The following is an 18,571-nucleotide window of genomic DNA, read 5'->3' as shown; positions in this document are numbered from 1 at the left end:
TCCCCCCCCCCGGCGTTTGGGAACCCATGATCTAGACCTAATAAATTGAAGATTGCTTCTCCCTCTCTGCTCTATCATGCTCTTTCGTTTATCAGTTCGGAGGGGGAGGGGGAATGGCAGGAGTTAGCAGTAGGTTATTCTCCAGAATAAGAGGTGTACTTACCCCAGCACTCTTTCTTAGAAACACACTGAAGATCAAACATGGAAAACTTTAAAAGGAGATACAACTTCAGGTGCTGGATGGGTGAACATAAATGCTAGAACCACCCTTCTTCAATTCCCAAAATATGGTATATGAGTTGACAGTCGTGTCATGGAGGACAAATATAATCTAGGCTAAATTCAGTGTGCATACCATTTTAAACTATTTTTAATTTTAGTTTACCATGTCTTCAGATAAATTTGTACAGTGCCTTGCACAATGGAGTTCCAGTCCTGCTGAGTGCATCTGAGCACAACTGCAATATAAATATTAAATCATGATCAGTCTTCATCCTCATCTTATAGTTCCTCTGCAAATCCTAATCTCACTGTCATGATGATTAAAAAACATGCATCATATGGTCATAAGAGCATAAGAATGGCCATACTGGGTCAGACCAAAGATCCATCTAGCCCAGTGTCCTGTCTGCCTACAGTGACCAATATCAGATGGCCAATATCAGATGCCCCAGAGGGAGGGAACACAACAGGTAATCCTCAGGTGAATCCCTCTCCTTTCATCCATTTCCAGACAAACAGAGGGTAGGGACACCATTCCCACCCATCCTGGCTAATACCCATTGATGGACCGAACCTCCATGAATCTATCTAGCTCTCTTTCGAACCCCGTTAAAGTCCTAGTCTTTACAACATCCTCTGGCAAGGAGTTCCACAGGTTGGCTGTGCGCTGAGTGAAGAAAAACTTCCTTTTGTTTTAAACCTGCTGCCTATTAATTTCATTTGGTGACCCTTAGTTCTTATATTGCAGGAATAAGTAAATAACTTTTCCTTATTCATTTTTTCCACACCAGTCATAATTTTATAGACCTCTGTCATATCCCCTCTTAGTCTTCTCTTTTCTAAACTGAAGTCCAAGTCTTTTTAATCTGTCTTCATATGGGACCCATTCCAAACCCCTAATCACTTCTGTTGCCCTTTTCTTAACCTTTTCCAATGGCAAGATATCTTTTTTGAGATGAGGCAACCACATCTGTGTACACTATTTAAAGATGTGGGCATACTGTGATTTTAATATAGAGGCAATAAGACATTCTGTGTCTTATTCTCTGCAGCTTTTTTAATGATTCCTAACATTCTATTTGCTTTTTTGACTGCTGCTGCACATCGAGTGGATGACTGCAAGATCTCTTTTGAGTAGTTATAGCTAAATTAGCTAAAGGTCTGTGTGTACGTTGTCTTTGGGGAAAAAAACTAATGTGTAAGAGGGAGGTTTGGAGTTCTGAGTGTTTTTGTCCCCTCCACCATGTCCCTCTCCCCTCCCTCCCCCCCCAAAAAACTAATCACAATCATCAGAGATTTTGTCTTTCTATTTGTCTGATTTTGTTGTCTGCGTCAAGGGAGACCACTTGTTCTCCCCCTCTTAACATCAGAATTCATATTTTGTTGTTATACACTTGATTTCTACCATTTGCAGTTGGAGGACAATCACAATTATATTTTATTGTATTGCTGGTGTGATTGAAGAGTTATATAGCATCTAATTCCTGCCATCGAATGGCATTATCAGTGTGGTCAGCCTAATGCTCTGCACATAATGATTTGCTGCTTGGCTGAGTGTTGCATTGAGATCATGAACAACTGAGCACACTAAGCCTCAGGGCTTTCAACCTCTTCCAGTTTTTTAAAACCCATATTAAAATAAAAAAAATGGGACTCCCAGTTCCTCCAGTGTCAATCCATAAAGAAAGAGCTGGTGGATCCGTTGGGACCTCTTGACAACCTCCAGGTTAAGTACACATGCCCTGAGTCACATTTTGTTTAATTTTATCCAGGTCAATGTTCTTGATGTTGAGTCTGAGCTTGTTCCCATTAACTTCACTGGTGTTGGATTGAGCTTCTGTTTGTGCGCAAGTGCTGCATTTCCATCTATTTCCAACAGTGATCAATCTTTCTGTGCCAGCGTTCTTGCCTCAAAATGACCTTTGGTCTTTACTGGTTGTATATTTGTTTTTAAATTGCAGTATTCTAACTTTCCTTTTTATTCTGTGATCTATTGCATTGCTATCTGTGCCTGTAACTTTTTTGAATACACTTCTACAGCAGTAGCATCTGGGGTAACTTAGTATTTGAACTACCATTATAGAGAAGACATGGGATTTATAGCTGTTGCTATGATAAAATAGATACTTTTCCTACATTTTCTTTCCTTAAATTGTCAACTATTCATATTTCACACAACTTCTTGTGAAGTGGAAAACAATGCAATAGATCACAGAAAAACATGTATCAGATAATATAAAGCAATTAAAATAAGCATGTGAACACTGTTTTATACATACCCACTGAAGAATATTTAACATACATGGACCCTTTCTATTTATTATTGGTAATGAGGTCTAAATAATGTTGTCTAAGAAGTGACTGTGTTTATTGGCATATCTCAATAATCTAAATGTAGCAGAGTATTTCATATATTTATTTTAAAGGATAATTTCAGCTAGAACATTTTTCGCAAAAAAAACTACCTTATGCCCAATCTAATAAAAGCCTTCCTCAATTAATGTCATTATTTTTTCCATAAGGAAGACTGTTGGCTACTAAGTTTTATATAGTGTTGAAAATGTTCACTCTATTTCAAAAGATGTGGGGTAGTTATTTCGAGACACCTTTGGTATCCCAAAATAGCCTTGCAATGTAGACTTATTCTAGAACATTTCAGTAAAACAGATTCGCCCAATATCAGCAGAAAGACTCAACCACATGAGCTTCTTCCAAATACATAAATCAGTTCTAAAGTCTGGTATTATCTCAGAAATGTCTTCAGTTTGTATTTAGCACAGCCCTGTTTTTGTATAAGACCATGAAATGCAGAATAATTAAAACGGTACAATAAAAACCACTTCAGAGTTTCTTCCTCTGGTGCATTTGATACTGACCTCTGTCACAGACAGGTTACTGGACTCATTGACAAGTGTGTAATACCTTATGGCCATACCTTTTGATTCTTCAGGGTCTGGAATTCTTTCTTGTTTGCATTTACATTTCAGGTGATGAAGTAGAATGCACTGGCATCAGAAAGTGACCCAAAGAGTTAAACTTAATTGGTGGAAATAAGTTTGAGGGAAGAAAGTCAGAATGTTAGTGTACTACAACTTTTTACAGATTATTCTTAATTTTAAGAAGCAGATGTACTGAATGAATATAATCTGTTTGCATATATACATATCTCCATTATAACTGAACAAGAGTAATATTTTAAATTGTCTGAAATATAATAAACCGACTAAACTGAGTTAGATGTCTGATTTTTTTTTCCCCTGGTTTACCCCCAGATATTTTAATTGCATTATTATAAATAAGTTTTATTAAAATAGTATAGGATTGAGTCTGGGTTTTCTTATTTGTGTGTGCGCACACATAGGGCTTGCCAAGCGGCGGCGAGCCGCGCATGCGCAGATCAGGCAGTGCCAGCTTGTAATCAACTTGCCACGGTCGAGTAGATTACATTATTTGTCGAGCCGTGTGTGTGTGTGTGTGGACGTTTAATTGCCTGATTCGAGAGAGACTTAAACTATTGCAATTAGTAGAAAAAGAATATTATAAATTTAGTCAAAATAATGTATACCTCAGGATGTAAAAACGTGTTCATATTTGGATTTTGATTTAAAATTTACACTTATAAGACTAAAATTATTAGTACAATAAAGTTGGAAAATTAATGACAAGCTTAACTTTCAAGTACTAAATGTGTTATAAAAACTATAGCAAATTTAAACTTTTGGGAACACTTAGGATGTTTTTGGTTTTTTCAGGCTTTTTAAGAAAAATTCACCTTATGACTAACTAATTCAACATTCTCCCCCCAAAAAATTGAAGAAGCCTGTACTTTTATCAAGTCTTTGTTTACCATAATACATTTTAAAATAGCGAGTCTATCAAATTTTAAATCTTTCTTATGCAGTATCTTACATGGGAAACATCTCACAAGGAGGAATGGAATAATAGAAAGACATAGTCCATTTAAAAGTCAAACTTTGAGGAGGAGTAATGGGTTAGGGTAAGAGTGAATTTTATAGCATTTTTAAAAGAGGATTACTAGCCTTTTAGGCTAGGCGAGAGAAGTCTGTTTCTTGGGTTTCATTTTTCTTTCTTCCCTTGTTCTTGGTTAAAATATTTCATGTGTTTTGTAAAGATGAATCATGTAACCTGAGCCTTGAACAGCTCAAATTCTTACGTATGATCATGACATACGAATCCTTGTAAGAGCTGTCATATAATACATAATAGTGTACTGTAGTCAGAATAACATTTGAACTTCTTCCAGCTGTGTGCAGTTGTTTAATTTCTTATTACTGGAGCACTTGAAATGAACTTGGCTCCTTAGTTTTCTGACAGGCGAGAGTCAAGATGTTCTAGTGTGAATGTAGCTTCTGACTCTACACAAAATTTTTGCAGTAGAGTCTAATGGGATGCTCAGAATGGAACCCTTTGAATACATTGCATAGCTTTTATCTTAGTTTCTATACACTGAAGTCAAAAATCATCTTTTGGTATTTTTGTTCTCTTTTACACTTTTAAAGATAAATTTTAGATCAGGCTGAAATGATCCCTGTGTAATTTTATATATGCTTGTAAAGCTTATTAAGCCTTTTGAGAACGTCCAGGATAAAAAGAACTGTAGAAATGACCGTGCTTTTTTCTTTATATCAGTTACTCATCTCAAAAAGTGCTAGTAAAACAAATTATTGTACTGGTCTTCCTTCTCTTGTTTTGTCATTGTCACATGAGAATGATGGAAGTGTCTCTTAATTTTGTTTTATTTATGCAGGAGAGCAGAAACAGCAGTAGATCATCCAGTCCTAGTGTGAGAATGATCACTACCTCAGGACCAACCTCTGAAAAGCCAGCTCGTAGTCTTCCATGGACACCTGATGAATCTACAGGTGATGCTTGTGCAGTTCTTGTTCTTTTGTTTGTTCTTGTCTTTAACATTCTGAAAAGTTTATTTTATAATTTATTTTGATTCAGATAAGTGGGTGTGTGTAAACTTCACAAAGAAATTGAATAATAGAGCAACTGTTTGATTTAGTTTTGTGCCTCATTTAAACCTTTACTGCAATTTGTTCATTGGTTGTACAAATTCTTTTAAGTATACTCCATGAAATTACATCAGTTCTTAGCTATAGTTCATTAAAAGCAAAATAATTAATGTTCCTATGATGCTACAATAAATATGATATTCTGCTCAGCGTTTTAGAACATGCAACAAATGTTTACTTGCAGCCTCCATCCCTGTTGCTCCTAATGGCTGGAAATTGCAGCCAATGGGAGTGGCGGGGTGGGGGGCTAGTAGCAGCAAGCACAGGGTGATACAGAGCCACCTGTGCTCCCTGGGTGTGGTGCCAAGTAGGCAGCCCAATCCCCACACCTCCATCTTTAGCCTGCTCCTGCACCCTGCCTTTTGCCTAGACCCCACATGCTCTGCCCTCTCCCACACTCTCCATCCCAGGCTCTGCAACTGGCACTTCACTTCTGAACTCTACCCTCCTCCCCCCCCTAACCCTAACCCGGCCCTACCTCCAGACCACACCTGAGAGTGTAGAGGTCCCCACAATCAATTGGCCCCAAACGCCCAGAAGAGTTAATCCAGTCCTGGGGGCATGTCCTGATCCTCAATTTCTCCACTACTCCCCCATCTTGTGCATTAGCTCCATGGGGTAAAGTGAGATGAGTGTCTCTTTTCTGCTTCTCAGTTGGGGCACATCTGTGGGGTTTTTTTTCTCTTTCTCACTTGGGGGTCAGGCCAATGAGATGTGTTTTGGGAGAGGGAAGAGTTGTTTGGTTTTTTTGCTTCTCACTTGTGTGTGCACCTGCTTTTCTGTGGTTCCCCAACCCAAAGCACTTTCCCCACCCTGTTTTATTTGTATGTGAATATTATAAATATACATGTCTAGATTTCAGTGAGCCATCTTTTTGGATAAAGTACTACTCAGGATAAGTAAGCATTGTAGATTCAGGCACATATCTCTGGAGGGATAGAAGAGGGGGAGAATATGGGATAATGTGCAGTTACAAAGTGATGCAGAAAAACTTTCATTTTAAAAGTGTGTGAACATTTCTGATTACCATAGCATCACTTTTTTTTTTTTTTTTTTTAAATAAAACACTTGTATACTCATAATGTTATAGTGGAATCTTATTAAAGAAGTCCTAGACTCAGTCCTTACAAGCCATTATAAAAGCATCAGTACTTCAGTATACTAACACAGTGGGTTCTCTGTGACATTCTAAGGTGGACAGACTTTGACACATTTGCCAAAGAAATTTTATGCAGGAAGCGAAGTCCGGAATCTTGGCTCCTTTCTAAGGATAGTCTTAGTTCATGGCTTGCATAAATCTGACTGTGAAAACAATGCAAGATATCTGAAAACTATTTCAAAAAGTTCCTCATTTTAGGGCAAGTTATAGCCCTCTCTTTTTGGTATTTGTGATTAGTCATTATCCTCTAATTCTCATTTTGCTGTTTAAGGGGGGAGTGGGAAGAAGCAGTTTCTCATTTTCTGCACTTCCACTTCCTTTGTATTTTGAAATTGCTTTTAGAGTTCAGTAGTCTTTGAGGAGCAATACCTTTTCATTTTTGCCACCACCATCTCTACTTTACAGCAGGTGCTTTTGGGGTGTGACTAAGCAGCCCACTTCTTTCCCACTTATCCTCTACCATTTGCTCTCCTGATAAGTCTCACAGTGCTGGAACCCAGTAGTTTCTTCACTTAACCCTGCTGCTGTATCTTGAGATTTAGCAATAGCCTTATGTCCCTCAGATCTTGGGCTTCTGAAGACGTAAAGCATGTAAGATTCCAGAAGCACATGGTGTAGTTTTGAGAGAAAGTTCTGGGAAGGCCCATAGTGCTCTCTCTCTCTGGAAGAGAGCAACAGCACCCTGGCTCAACAGAGATGTTATAGATTCCCTGCATGACTCATCTGCTCTCCCTAAGAGCATTGGAGAGATATGTGTCCTACATCATATTTAGCAGATGTCAACTAAAAGGATATCCACAAATTTATAAAGGTGTAATATTTTGTTTCTTTTTTTGTATAAAAGATCATACTCAAATGTCATTTTCTACTAACTTTAATAAACACAAAGCAGAAAAAAAATGATCACTCTGCATATTGATGTTTAGTTTTGTTAAGTAGTAATCCATATTTTATAAGGAAGTGTAGTTTCTTATGAATGTCCTACATGGAATTGTACAGTTAACTCAATTAAAAATATATCATAGTTATGGTGGTATTTGTTACAGATACCAATGGGTCAGATAACTCCATCCCAATGGCATATCTTACACTAGATCACCAGTTACAGGTAATAATTGTATATCTTATGAGTGATTTGAATTTAAATTCAGTCTAAACTAGCCTTAAAACATTCCCCTGTTATATAAATATGAGCTAAAATATTGTTTTGCATATTCATTGATGTTTGTGTCCTGACTAACTTTTGAATATGGCTAAAGAACCTTATTCTGTAACCTGAGATTGGTTGACTCAGATTTAATCAAGCTTTTAAAAATAAACCCTGGGAAAATATGATCCTTAAAACAAATTGAAATCTTAGTTTAAAAGTCTGAATTCAAAATTTGCTCAGGGTCATAGAATGAAATGCTGCAGTCTCATCCCAACGTTTTGTTCAATGGATGATCATCATCCTTTGTTACAAAGTGATAGAGCAATAAAATAAGATGTTTGGTCTGATACAGCTTTTGCAACAATGCACTAAGATTTTCCAGGGCAGAGTTTAACACTTATTTTTAAAACCTTACTAGTTTCTGAAAGCTGGTATAAATATATTGCAGACACATTCTAACACACTATGTATTGAGATATCAGTTTATTAGATTTTAACATGTCTGATTTATTTTCAGCCTCTAGCACCATGCCCAAACTCCAAAGAATCTATGGCTGTATTTGAACAGCACTGTAAAATGGCACAAGAATATATGAAAGTTCAGACAGAAATTGCATTGCTATTGCAGAGAAAGTAAGTAAAATGCTTGTAAATGCTTTCTGTTCTTCTGTACAGATTCCTTTTACTTTACAATAATAATGCTATTTTAATCCAGTAATTTCTCATGTAGAAAAATCAATGCACCATTCCCAAATTACATTCCCAAAAATTACAGAATATTTGTGCTCCTGACCATAAATCTATTAACAGTAGCTGAAAAAAAGTATGTTATATTTGTCTTCTGTAATATCCTCTGTAAATTTTTACATTATAAAGCTTGTAACGCCTATGTATGGCAATCAGTAACAGCTGCTTACATTAGCTGGCAATTGCAATAAGCCTCAAAAGAAAAGCAATTTAATTTCATAATAGTTAACTATTAAAATATGTATTTACATTTTTAAATATAATTTTTGCGTAGTTACTTCGCCAGTGTATCAACACACTATCAAGTTTTATATCACACTATCAATTTTGATCACTAGATACAATTAAATAACACAAATGCAAGACTTCTTTCCCCTAAAGATTTAAGTTCCTATCTGCCCAAAATATGTTATCTTTAAGGACCTTAGTAATCTAATGGATATCACAGAGTTGAATTGAAGCATGTGATTGAGTTCTTTCCTGGATTGGACCCAAAGTGATCACTAGGTCAGAATACTGGCCTTCAGTACATCTGTGTTTGCCCTGCCTCGCCGCACTGTAGGTTCCATACCCTTTTCTAACGTTGGAAAGCAATGTTGGGGAGGTCGCATACATGGAGCATTGAAGTTGGAGATGGGAGTAACCAGCAAATTGCCAACCAGTGGCTGAGGTAAGATAGGTGGGAAGAGTGAGGCTTTCAACCCTCTAGAAAAGGAGCTGTCCTTTGATGTTAATTGGAGGTGGACCAGAGAGGAGAGGTGGCTAAAGCACCTGTACAGTGGAGGTCACAGGAGCAGGGGAACAGAATGGGACTTCTGATTGGAGAAGAGGACAAAATATGGGCAAAGTTAACTTTGCTCCTCTGTTTCAGCTTAAGGATGCTGAGGGTTAGGGTTTCCAAACTATTTGCCCTCGGGTTCTGAATTTTAAAATAATATAGTCTCCCTCAATATATAAAAACAAGTTATTCCTGTTGGACAGTCTGCACAGCCTTGCCTCTATCCCCCTCCCTGGTGCTCTGGGAAGGGGGGGAGGGGCAAAGCCAGGAGCTGCATGGCCTTTCTCCTTCTTTCCTCCCACCCCATCTCCCCGGTGCTCGGAGAGAGCGCAAGCCAGGCAGCCCCAGGGTAGGGGGGACTGAGCTAGGGTGGCCTCAGACCCTCCCTGGGAAAAGAGAGCCTTGGCCAACCCCTCAGCAGCCAAGGGAAGAGAGCCAGGCCAGCCTCATCCCAGCCCAGCCCTCCTGTGGCTGGGAAGGGGGAGAGTCAGGGCTGCCTTGGTCTGGAGGGGGGTGCGTGACGGCCGGGAGTGGGAAGAGAGCTGTGGCTGGCCTGGCCTCAGGAGGGGCCTGGCGGCCAGGGAGAGAGAGCCAGGGTAGGCCTCATCTTGGCTCTCCCCAGAGGCCGGAGTTGGGGGAGCTGGGCTGCTTACCCCCAGAGAGGGAAGTTGGTGAGTGTAGCGAGTGTGGTGACACTGCCCCCTAATATTTTTAAATAGTATTGTTTCTGAAAAGCCTGTAACTACCTATTTTCAGGATGATTTTATTTTTCTTAACTTTAGGCTCTCACCCTGAAGAGCGAGTGTTTTTGTTCATTTCACCTTCCTCTCCAGACTATCCAAACACAAAATTCTTCCATTTTATTGATAAATCTTGTTCTTTTCTTATCCATAATATCTATCCATATGTATTCAAAGAAAAACATTGTTTGTGTTGGCGATATCACGTCTTTATTAGTGAATTAAGTAATTAAAATGGTATGCTGTGGATAACATAAGCTTTCTTACAGTAATTACAGATTTTTCAGTGGGGATTAGTGTCACTAACTTTCTTCTCTACTGCATTGTCTCTTAACATTGATGGCAACTTGTGGTCTTATAAACAAATGATAAAATAAAATGCATTCTAGCTAACTGCCAGATAAATTATTTTGTAAAGTAATAGTTTGCCTACTGAGGTTTTTTTGCTCCTTTAAAAACAGTTACTGCAATACATTTTGAATACTTACTGCATCAGTTATCTTAAATGATAGTTATGAAAATAGTTAACAAGGGTGCAACTGAAAAACCATTTAGTTTAACATTTTTTCCAAAAGAGTTAAACAATTTTCCTATTTTTGCATGTGTTTACACCACGCTGCTTTTTTTTTAATAACTCTTGCCATAAAATTAAACTTACACTTGACTTGTCTCATCTCACTATTTCTAAATCTCTTTTTTCTCTTGGCAAGAAGTGAATCTTAGTGCACTGGAGTACTATTTGTCTCATTGCCTTTCATTAAAGGCTTTATTAGAGAGAAGGGTTTGAGTGACAGTTAATAGCAATTACTAATAAATATTCATTGAAAAAACATTCTTTGACAGAATTTACGTTTTAAGGTTCCAGTCTTGCAAATACTTAAGCATGTGAGTCTCATTGAAGTCTGTAGGATTACTTCATGTGCTTAACATTAAGCATGTCTGCAAACGGGCAGGATCAGGGACAAAGTCTAAATGAATTATGGCAAGACATTAGGATTCAGTTATGCCATGAGCTTTGAGCAATCAGACTCCTTCACCTATGTGGTGTCCTAGTAATTTAGAGTAGTGGTGTGCGTGTGTTTGCAGGCCCCATTGCATGAACTTTATTGTAGTTTTGAGCCTTTGCTTAGCGAGATTTTTTTTAAATAATTCTATAGTTTGGAACAATGTATAGAGAAGATGTGTGTTTGTATCTGTAAATATTTTTAAGGCACCATATCTTTCAGTTCATGTATTTGTAAATGTTACTTATTTGCTATGAATCCAGGGAAATGGTGTCTAAATAAGTTTTAAGAATTTATCTGCAGTACTTTGGATTCTGTTAATTTGAACTGAAAAGCTATTATAAAAAAGGCATGAAAAGTTGTTAGGATTTTGATTTACAATTAGTTTTAATTGCATACCAGTAGATTTGATTTGGAAATAGACCATTACTACATATGTTATATTGAGACTGAACTAAAGATTAATAAATGGGTTTTCGGGTTGGGATGAGGGGGGTTGGTTAACTATAAGGCCATTCTGTTGTACTACACTTGAAATGAGCTGGGTCTCTTCATTCTCCTGTAATGTTTTAATCCTGACATTTTTTATCTTTAGACAAGAGCTAATAGCAGAACTGGACCAGGATGAAAAAGACCAGCAAAACACATCCCGTCTAGTACAAGAACATAAAAAGCTTTTAGATGAAAACAAAAGTCTTTCAACTTATTACCAGCAATGCAAAAAACAGTTAGAGGTCATCAGAAATCAGCAACAGAAACGACAAGGCACATCATGATTCACTGGGACCTTTCAATTTTAAAATATGCACAGAAAAGACTTTTGTATTACCCCTTATTATGACAACTCATGAGTGTTAGCTTCTTGGTGTGTTCAGAATGCCTATATTTGTCTTCTACACTTAGAACGGCATTTATTTTCCTTTTCCTATGATGGACATTGAGTTTGAGAGGTTCATTGAACAAGGTGGGAGAACAGTGACTTGAATTAATCACCAGGACTCAGCTTACACAAATACAGTGAATTGTGGCTGTACATGTGCTCAGTGTGTGAAGGCTACCCTAACAAGCATTAAAATGGCTGCTAAATTGGAAGATCTTGTTTTAATTTCTGATGTTACCTCAATAAGAACAAAACAAAAACTTCTGTTGGAGTGGTTTTGTTCTTGTGTCTCATCTCAAGCAAATTTACAGTGACAGTCATTTTCTCATGCACCATGCTGCAGACCTGAACTTGATTGACCAGAGTAATTCATTGTGCATTTGTGATGCATTTTACCTGTAATCTTAGTGCATTTTTCCATGTGCAAAATGGTAGTCAGACTGATGCCAACATCACTGGTTCAGTGCTTGATAGTCCTGCATTTTGACTAATCTGTTTCTTGTAATCTTGCATTCATAAAATAATTGAAGCAAAAGGCTGTATTTTCTTTACTATTTTTTTTATTTTTGGGGGGGAGGAGGAGGAGTGGAGTGGCATGCAGTTTCTCCTAATCATACTGGACAAAAAATGATGAGGGTGATTCATTAAGTAAAATGTTTCCCTTGTATAAAAGAAGAAACATCCAAAATGTGTGGAAGCATGTGTTAAGCTTTAAAACTTTTGTGCCTGTAGCATCTTTGGAAGACAGTTCAGAAAGCAAATGAATATAAAGTTCTATATAATCATTCCCTTAATATTAGATATTGGAATCTTTTAGAACCTTTATTGAAATACTGAAAAGAAAACATCGGTATTCACCATACATGTAAATAAGTTTGTTTTGGATAAAGAAATGAGGATTTGAGTTTTTTATTTTTAAATAAAAAAACATGATATAGAGTAGGGAATGCAGATGGAAGAAGCTGGTAAGAAATGAGAGAAATGGCTTAGTCTGCTTCATGAATCCTAATTATTTCAGTCATTTTGAGAAGTGTTCCAAGCAAGCCCACCACAGAATGCCTACTGTCTTTGTGACTAAAGAGTCGCATTTAATGAACTCAAACGAAACATAACATGATTAATATCTATATTCACCATGATTATTTGGGCATAAATCACTGAAAATGGATTGTCTGGATTATAAACGAGCTTTCAAATTAGTCACTTTTTAATAGAATCATAAACAATTAAGTTCTCGGGCTCACTTTTAATAACGTTAGTCTTTTGCAAATATAAATTTTTCAGAGAGAAAATATAAAATGAAAACTTAGTCTCTGTATCAACAAAATACCAGAAATGTGATCAAAAGTTTGTGATGTTTGGCTTCTGTTCAGATGAATAAATTGGTGCAAGAGTTCATTAATAGCACTTGGTAAATGCTTTTTTGTAAAATCCTCTGATAAATTCTGATATTATTGTCAGTGTGTAAGAATATCAAAGATGAAGGATAACTTACCAAACTATGCCATTCTAACTTTAAAATAAATCTATTATTGGCAAGCCCTTTTGGAGTTAAAAATCTTCCGTCACTTTATTTAAATAAAGGAAGGGTTATCATTCCCGAAACCTTAGCAGATAATTTGATTAGTTAGCTGAAACTGATATTGGGATCAACTTAAGGGCACACATATTTATAGCAAAATGTAATTGGCAGAGAAAATAACTGTAGTATTAGGAATAGCACAAGTGATCCAAAGCATTGCTGTTTGCATACATCTGTCCATCTACCAAAATGGACACAGTCTGTGTTCAGCAGCTTCTTAGCATGTGTTTTAAGCATGAAGTAGAATAGAATGAATACTAATGCTTGACTTCACATGCATGGTTAATAATTGCAAAATCATTTCCGAAGACAGTTATTGAGGTTCTTCTATGTCATAATGAAACATTTTTAAATTAACACTCCATGTACAAAGTCACTTTATGGCAAAATTAGAATAATGGAAAGAAAGCAATGCTAACTTCATTTAATGGTACATAAATTACTTTTTAAGTTTACATTGAAAAGGGTCTCATACTGTAAAATAAGTACTGTATGTTTTATGGAATTCAGCTCCATTCACTACTTAGAATGGCAGAACTATCTATTTTCCAGAGGGAATATAGAGCTTATGTTCTCTTGCCTTTAAATCTTCCCTTCCCTAATTCCACCAATAATGTATTTGCCCCACAACTTCCCCCAAAAACCAATAGGACAGCAATGACTAAGAAGAATTAACAATTTCTTCCTGTGACGTTAGTATTTTCAAGACGCTTTTGCTTTAAAGTTGTTTAGAAATGTGCTTTTACTTTTTTCTGTTCAACTGTTTTGGAGTGTTCACAACATTTTTCATGTCACCTATTATTCAGTTAAAACTCTCCCTCTGTTCATGAATGTGAAATATGTAGTTTTGTCTGGACACTGCCTCCTCAATCTCAAAACAGTAATAGGTTCTGCATTTATTGTCAAAGTATGTGTTGTGTAAGATATTGTCTACTGAAAGAATGCTTCAGTATATTGTGCAGTTCTACCAAAATGCTTTACTGGGCTTTATTTTTGGGTGGGTTTTTGATGAAAAGATGATTGTAATTCAAAACTTGTACATAAAATGGTGAATGATTTCATATGATGTGGGAATGATCAGTGTGGCTTTCTGCTACAGGGATGTACTGCATTACCAGGAATCAGAGTAATAAACGCTGAAAGACTTTAACAGACTTGTCATGCCCCACCACTTCCATGGCATCCATGATCTGTGAGGGAATCCCACAACTCATGGGAAGCAGAGAGTTCAACCACTGTAAATTACTGTTTTCCTTGATGCACTTGGAGGAACAGCTGTGGACAAACCATTCCCACCATAGCTGTATGTCAACATCAACAAATCTATTCTGAAGACATTTACCTGGTGCTTTTCCTAAGACACATCCTTTTGTGTGAGAAGCTTCACTGGAGTACATAGGCAGTTGCAATCAATCCATTGAACATGCTGTTTCCCTGTCCTTGGATAACAGTAACTTTATCCCAACACTGTCCCATTGCCCTGGACTGCTTGTCCTACCAAGGGATTCTCAGATGCCATGTTCAAAATATACTTAACATAACAATGGGAACACTGTGGGGAGAACATTCCCAATCCCTGGAATAGGAGTTTCCCAGTCTAGGGGTTAGGGGGAGGAATCCTGCTAAGCCAGGTAACAAACATGTTTAAAACTTTTTTTAAGGATTTAAATACTTTCCAGAATTGATTGTTGTGAAATAAGTTGGCGGTAGTCAGCTTTAATATTTTCACTGACCGAGGTGCATGGGATTTTTAAATGAGTTCAAACAGGTTGCAGTTGTTTTCATTATGCCTGGCAGTGCGTGTGTGTCAGTTTGAGCATTTTAACCCCTTCTCTAATCTGGCAGATTTGAGGAATTAGGTCAGTTTAGTGTGCAACAAATCTTTCCATCTGCTCCACATAGTTAAACTGTGCCATCTTTTCCTTGCCTCTGTACATGGCTGGCAGTTTCAATCAGGGTGATGTAATGGAACTGAATTTAGACTAAATAATGTCTTTAACAATCCTGCCTTACTGAAATCTCTCACAATTTTCATTCATAATTTTGTTTTACACTTTGTAATAGGTTTTCCTTTATGCTTTGCAATTACGTTCCTGGATCTCAAAGGAATTTTGCAAAATTAGTTAAAAGAGCACAGAAGGGTTTTGGTGTGTTTTACGTATGGGTAAATAGAGGCATGAAAATGTGAAATGACCTAACCAACATTATACATGGTGAATGGCAGAGAGGAATGGAAGCCGGAAGATCTGAGTCTGTCTTCTGGCTATATGAATGGACTATTCTCCCTATCTGCTTTCAGTACAATTAGAGAATATCAAGTTGGGTGAGATTGCTCCACTGGGTACATCTAGGACAGAAGGGTCAGCTATGTCCTGGGCTCCACTCCCTTATCTGTGCCCCCAGAAGTGGGTTATGTATGGCTCTTAAGAGCTGCAGTAGGCTAGGACTGAGGGGATGCTTGGTTATACCATCATACAGACTGAACTTGAGAATCTAGTATCTTTTCTGCAGAAACACCACCATCACCATCCCCACATGCCAGCCAGGACAGATAGCCGGAGGTAAGTATGACAGTCACAATCTTGCCTCCTGCTTCTGCTGGTTTCCAGATGGGGGAAATACCCTGAAGCCTGGTGCAGCATAAATCCATAAGCACAGCTGTGCCCAGCTGGTTTGAAGTCAGTTATTCCTATTCCCCAACCACTCCCACCCCCACATGGGGCTGGGGTAGGGAGAGTATAACAGCTGCATGCAGGCTGCTTTCTAGAGTGAGCACAGGGAATTAGTGTCTTACATCAGCTTGCACACCATATGGGTCACTCTCTAGCTGCCACCGAAATCGTGAAATATTCCGTTTGCAGTGATAATTTGACAAGGGAGAGTGCTCTCTGTAGCTCCTTGCTGGTTTCATTCCTCCCCTATTTCCAGGGGACCATTAAAACTTATTGCTTGCTTCTGAGGGGTTCTTTAGAGCAGGGGTTTCAAACTCTCAGAACATGAGCCATCCCCAGCCAGACCTGGAGTACAATCTGGATCAGGACTCCCAGGGAAGCTGTCTGTTGTCCCCCAAACCCAGCCCCTTCCTGCCATCATTCTACCCCATAGCACCCCTTCTCTGAAGATGCAGTGTTGGAGATCAGCAGGAGGTTGTGCCCTCCCCCCACACATCCTGCCCAGTGTGCTCCACTTTCCCATGGTTCCTGCTATACCAGAAGGGTTGATGGTAGGAAGGGAAGGAGCTTGGGGACCATAACAGACACCCCTTCGCAACTCTCCAGGAGTTTTGAGCCAGATTGTGCAATCACTTTGGCTGATGGTGGTCCAAAGGCTGGGAGTTTGAGATCCCTGCTTTGGATGAAGTGGAGCATGCTGTAGAGAGTTTTAATGTGGTCCTCCCAGTTCTTCTCATGCACTTCTATGCTACAAAGTTTTAACGCAAGCTTTATTGGTATATAGCCAGCACAGTATATTGCTTGTGCATGTGCCTCTCTGGCCCCTTGTAGCAGTGCCATGCATACCAGAAGTGATTGTGTTGATGAATGGTGCAGTGCACCATTGGTAGGTATCCTAGCATACAACTGCCCAATGTTAAGAGTGCCGTCTTTTGGGTAGTTTTGCATGGTGGGACAGAAATGACTCATACAAAAGTTCTTTGGATCTTACTGTGCATACCAGGTGCCAGCTTCTAAGACATACAATTAAGGCTGGGCCTCTCCCTACTGATGGTTATCAAGGAAAACCCACCATCAGCATGGATGCATTTCTTCTGGAATAGTGATGGAAGCATGAAGGGACATTAGAATCTTTAGCACATCTTGCACATAGATACCTTGCAACGCCAGCTACAACAGTGCCATGCAAACAGCTGTTCTCACTTTCAGGTGATACTGTAAACAAGAAACATGCAGCATCATCACCTTCAGATTGTAACCAAACTTGGTTGTCTGAGTGGCTGAACAAGAAGTAGGACGAAGCGAACTTGTAAGCTCTAAAGTTTTGCATTATTTATTTTTGAATGCAGGGTTTTTTTACATAATTCTATATTTGTAAGTTCAACTGTCATGATAAAGAGATGATGCTACAGTACTTGCATGTAATGATTTGAGAAATAAAAATTTTACTGTGCAAATATTTGTAATAAAAATAAATATAAAGTGAGCCGTATACACTTTGTATTTGTAATTGAATACAACAGGTTCTGAATTCACACCACCAGAGATGGTGTGAATCCAAACACGATCAAAAGTAGCACACAGGAGTGCATCAACTCCAATATTTTCCGACATCCTTACAGGTAGTACTCAAACACAAAATAAATGTTTCCCTTTCCTAGAATGCAGCAGGCATTATTATACATCTAAACTAAATTTAACAATCACTTAAACTCATTTGGATCCAAGTCATTTCTCACCATGCAAGGGACTTTTGGGCTCCCAATGTGCTTCAACCATTCACTTGGAAGTCAACAAATTTATCATTCCTAATTTGATTAGGGCCTACTGGGCCTAGCTCCCTTCCAACTTTTCACCTGTGAGAAATGAAACCACTTGAGAATATTTTTCTTTCCTTATTTTCCTTTCTAGACTGTGGGACTTGCTTTATTGTCGATTCTGACAGAGCCTGCCTAAACTGGACTGAGAGCATAAGACTCTTTCCTTAACTAATTACTATGTAACCATATCCACTATCTGCTGTTCCTGAGGATTTAGAATTGGACCCATTCTCATATCCATTTTCTGAACATTTGTTCCCAAGACTTTTGCAACCTGCCTTTGAGTGCTAGCAACAGCTTTTGACAGCTGTTGCATCCACTGGTCCTGGAGGATGTGGGGTTGCAGGTTGTCACGCTTTGTTCCCTCTATGCACTATTGTTCTGGCAGGTGTATGTCTCTTCCAGTCCTTGCTTTCACAGGGGTTACTTCATGCAATGTCACAGATCCTCTTGGCCAGGAGAACAAATGGCAGCCTTTTATCCCCATCCATTAGCAGTGTGAAGTGCCCAGCCTCCTTACAGGGGTCAACAGGTGCTGCACTCAGAGTCTTCCCTTTATGTTCAGCCAGCTTCAATAAGAATTTTGGAGTAAGCAGCCCATCTATTATTTTCCTTGATTCATACCTCAAGAGCCTTCTCCAAATCTCTGCCCACGAGGAATTGGCAGGTTCTTTCATACAGCTTATCTTTTTTCTTTCTTTCTCTACTTTTCCTTGGCCTACTCCAATGGTGTTGCCTGGGAGAGCTATTGCAGCTACTTTATCAATTCTCTTTCTGC

The 18,571-nt window shown here is 38.3% G+C and overlaps 1 protein-coding gene across 5 annotated transcripts in view; it reads left to right on the top strand.

Annotated features, from left to right (window-relative positions):
- MAP3K7 (mitogen-activated protein kinase kinase kinase 7) overlaps positions 1-17,459 on the top strand; it is a 70,920-nt gene extending 53,461 nt beyond the window's left edge. For 3 of the 5 annotated variants that reach the window (XM_075923896.1, XM_075923897.1, XM_075923898.1), the window contains 4 exons: positions 4,991-5,105; positions 7,467-7,528; positions 8,088-8,203; positions 11,435-17,459. In XM_075923896.1, coding sequence (XP_075780011.1) covers positions 4,991-5,105; positions 7,467-7,528; positions 8,088-8,203; positions 11,435-11,615 — 474 coding nt within the window. In that variant the 3' untranslated portion in view covers positions 11,616-17,459. The remainder of the gene's footprint in view (positions 1-4,990; positions 5,106-7,466; positions 7,529-8,087; positions 8,204-11,434) is intronic. The other 2 variants (XR_012902602.1, XM_014578686.3) reach the window with 2 other exon arrangements.
- The last annotated feature ends 1,112 nt before the right edge of the window (positions 17,460-18,571 follow it).

This window comes from Pelodiscus sinensis, chromosome 3, assembly GCF_049634645.1.
Source record: "Pelodiscus sinensis isolate JC-2024 chromosome 3, ASM4963464v1, whole genome shotgun sequence".
NCBI classification, from domain to species: Eukaryota; Metazoa; Chordata; order Testudines; family Trionychidae; genus Pelodiscus; species Pelodiscus sinensis.
The sequence above is the reverse complement of the archived record's forward strand: the minus strand, read 5'-3'. Positions and strand labels throughout refer to the sequence as shown.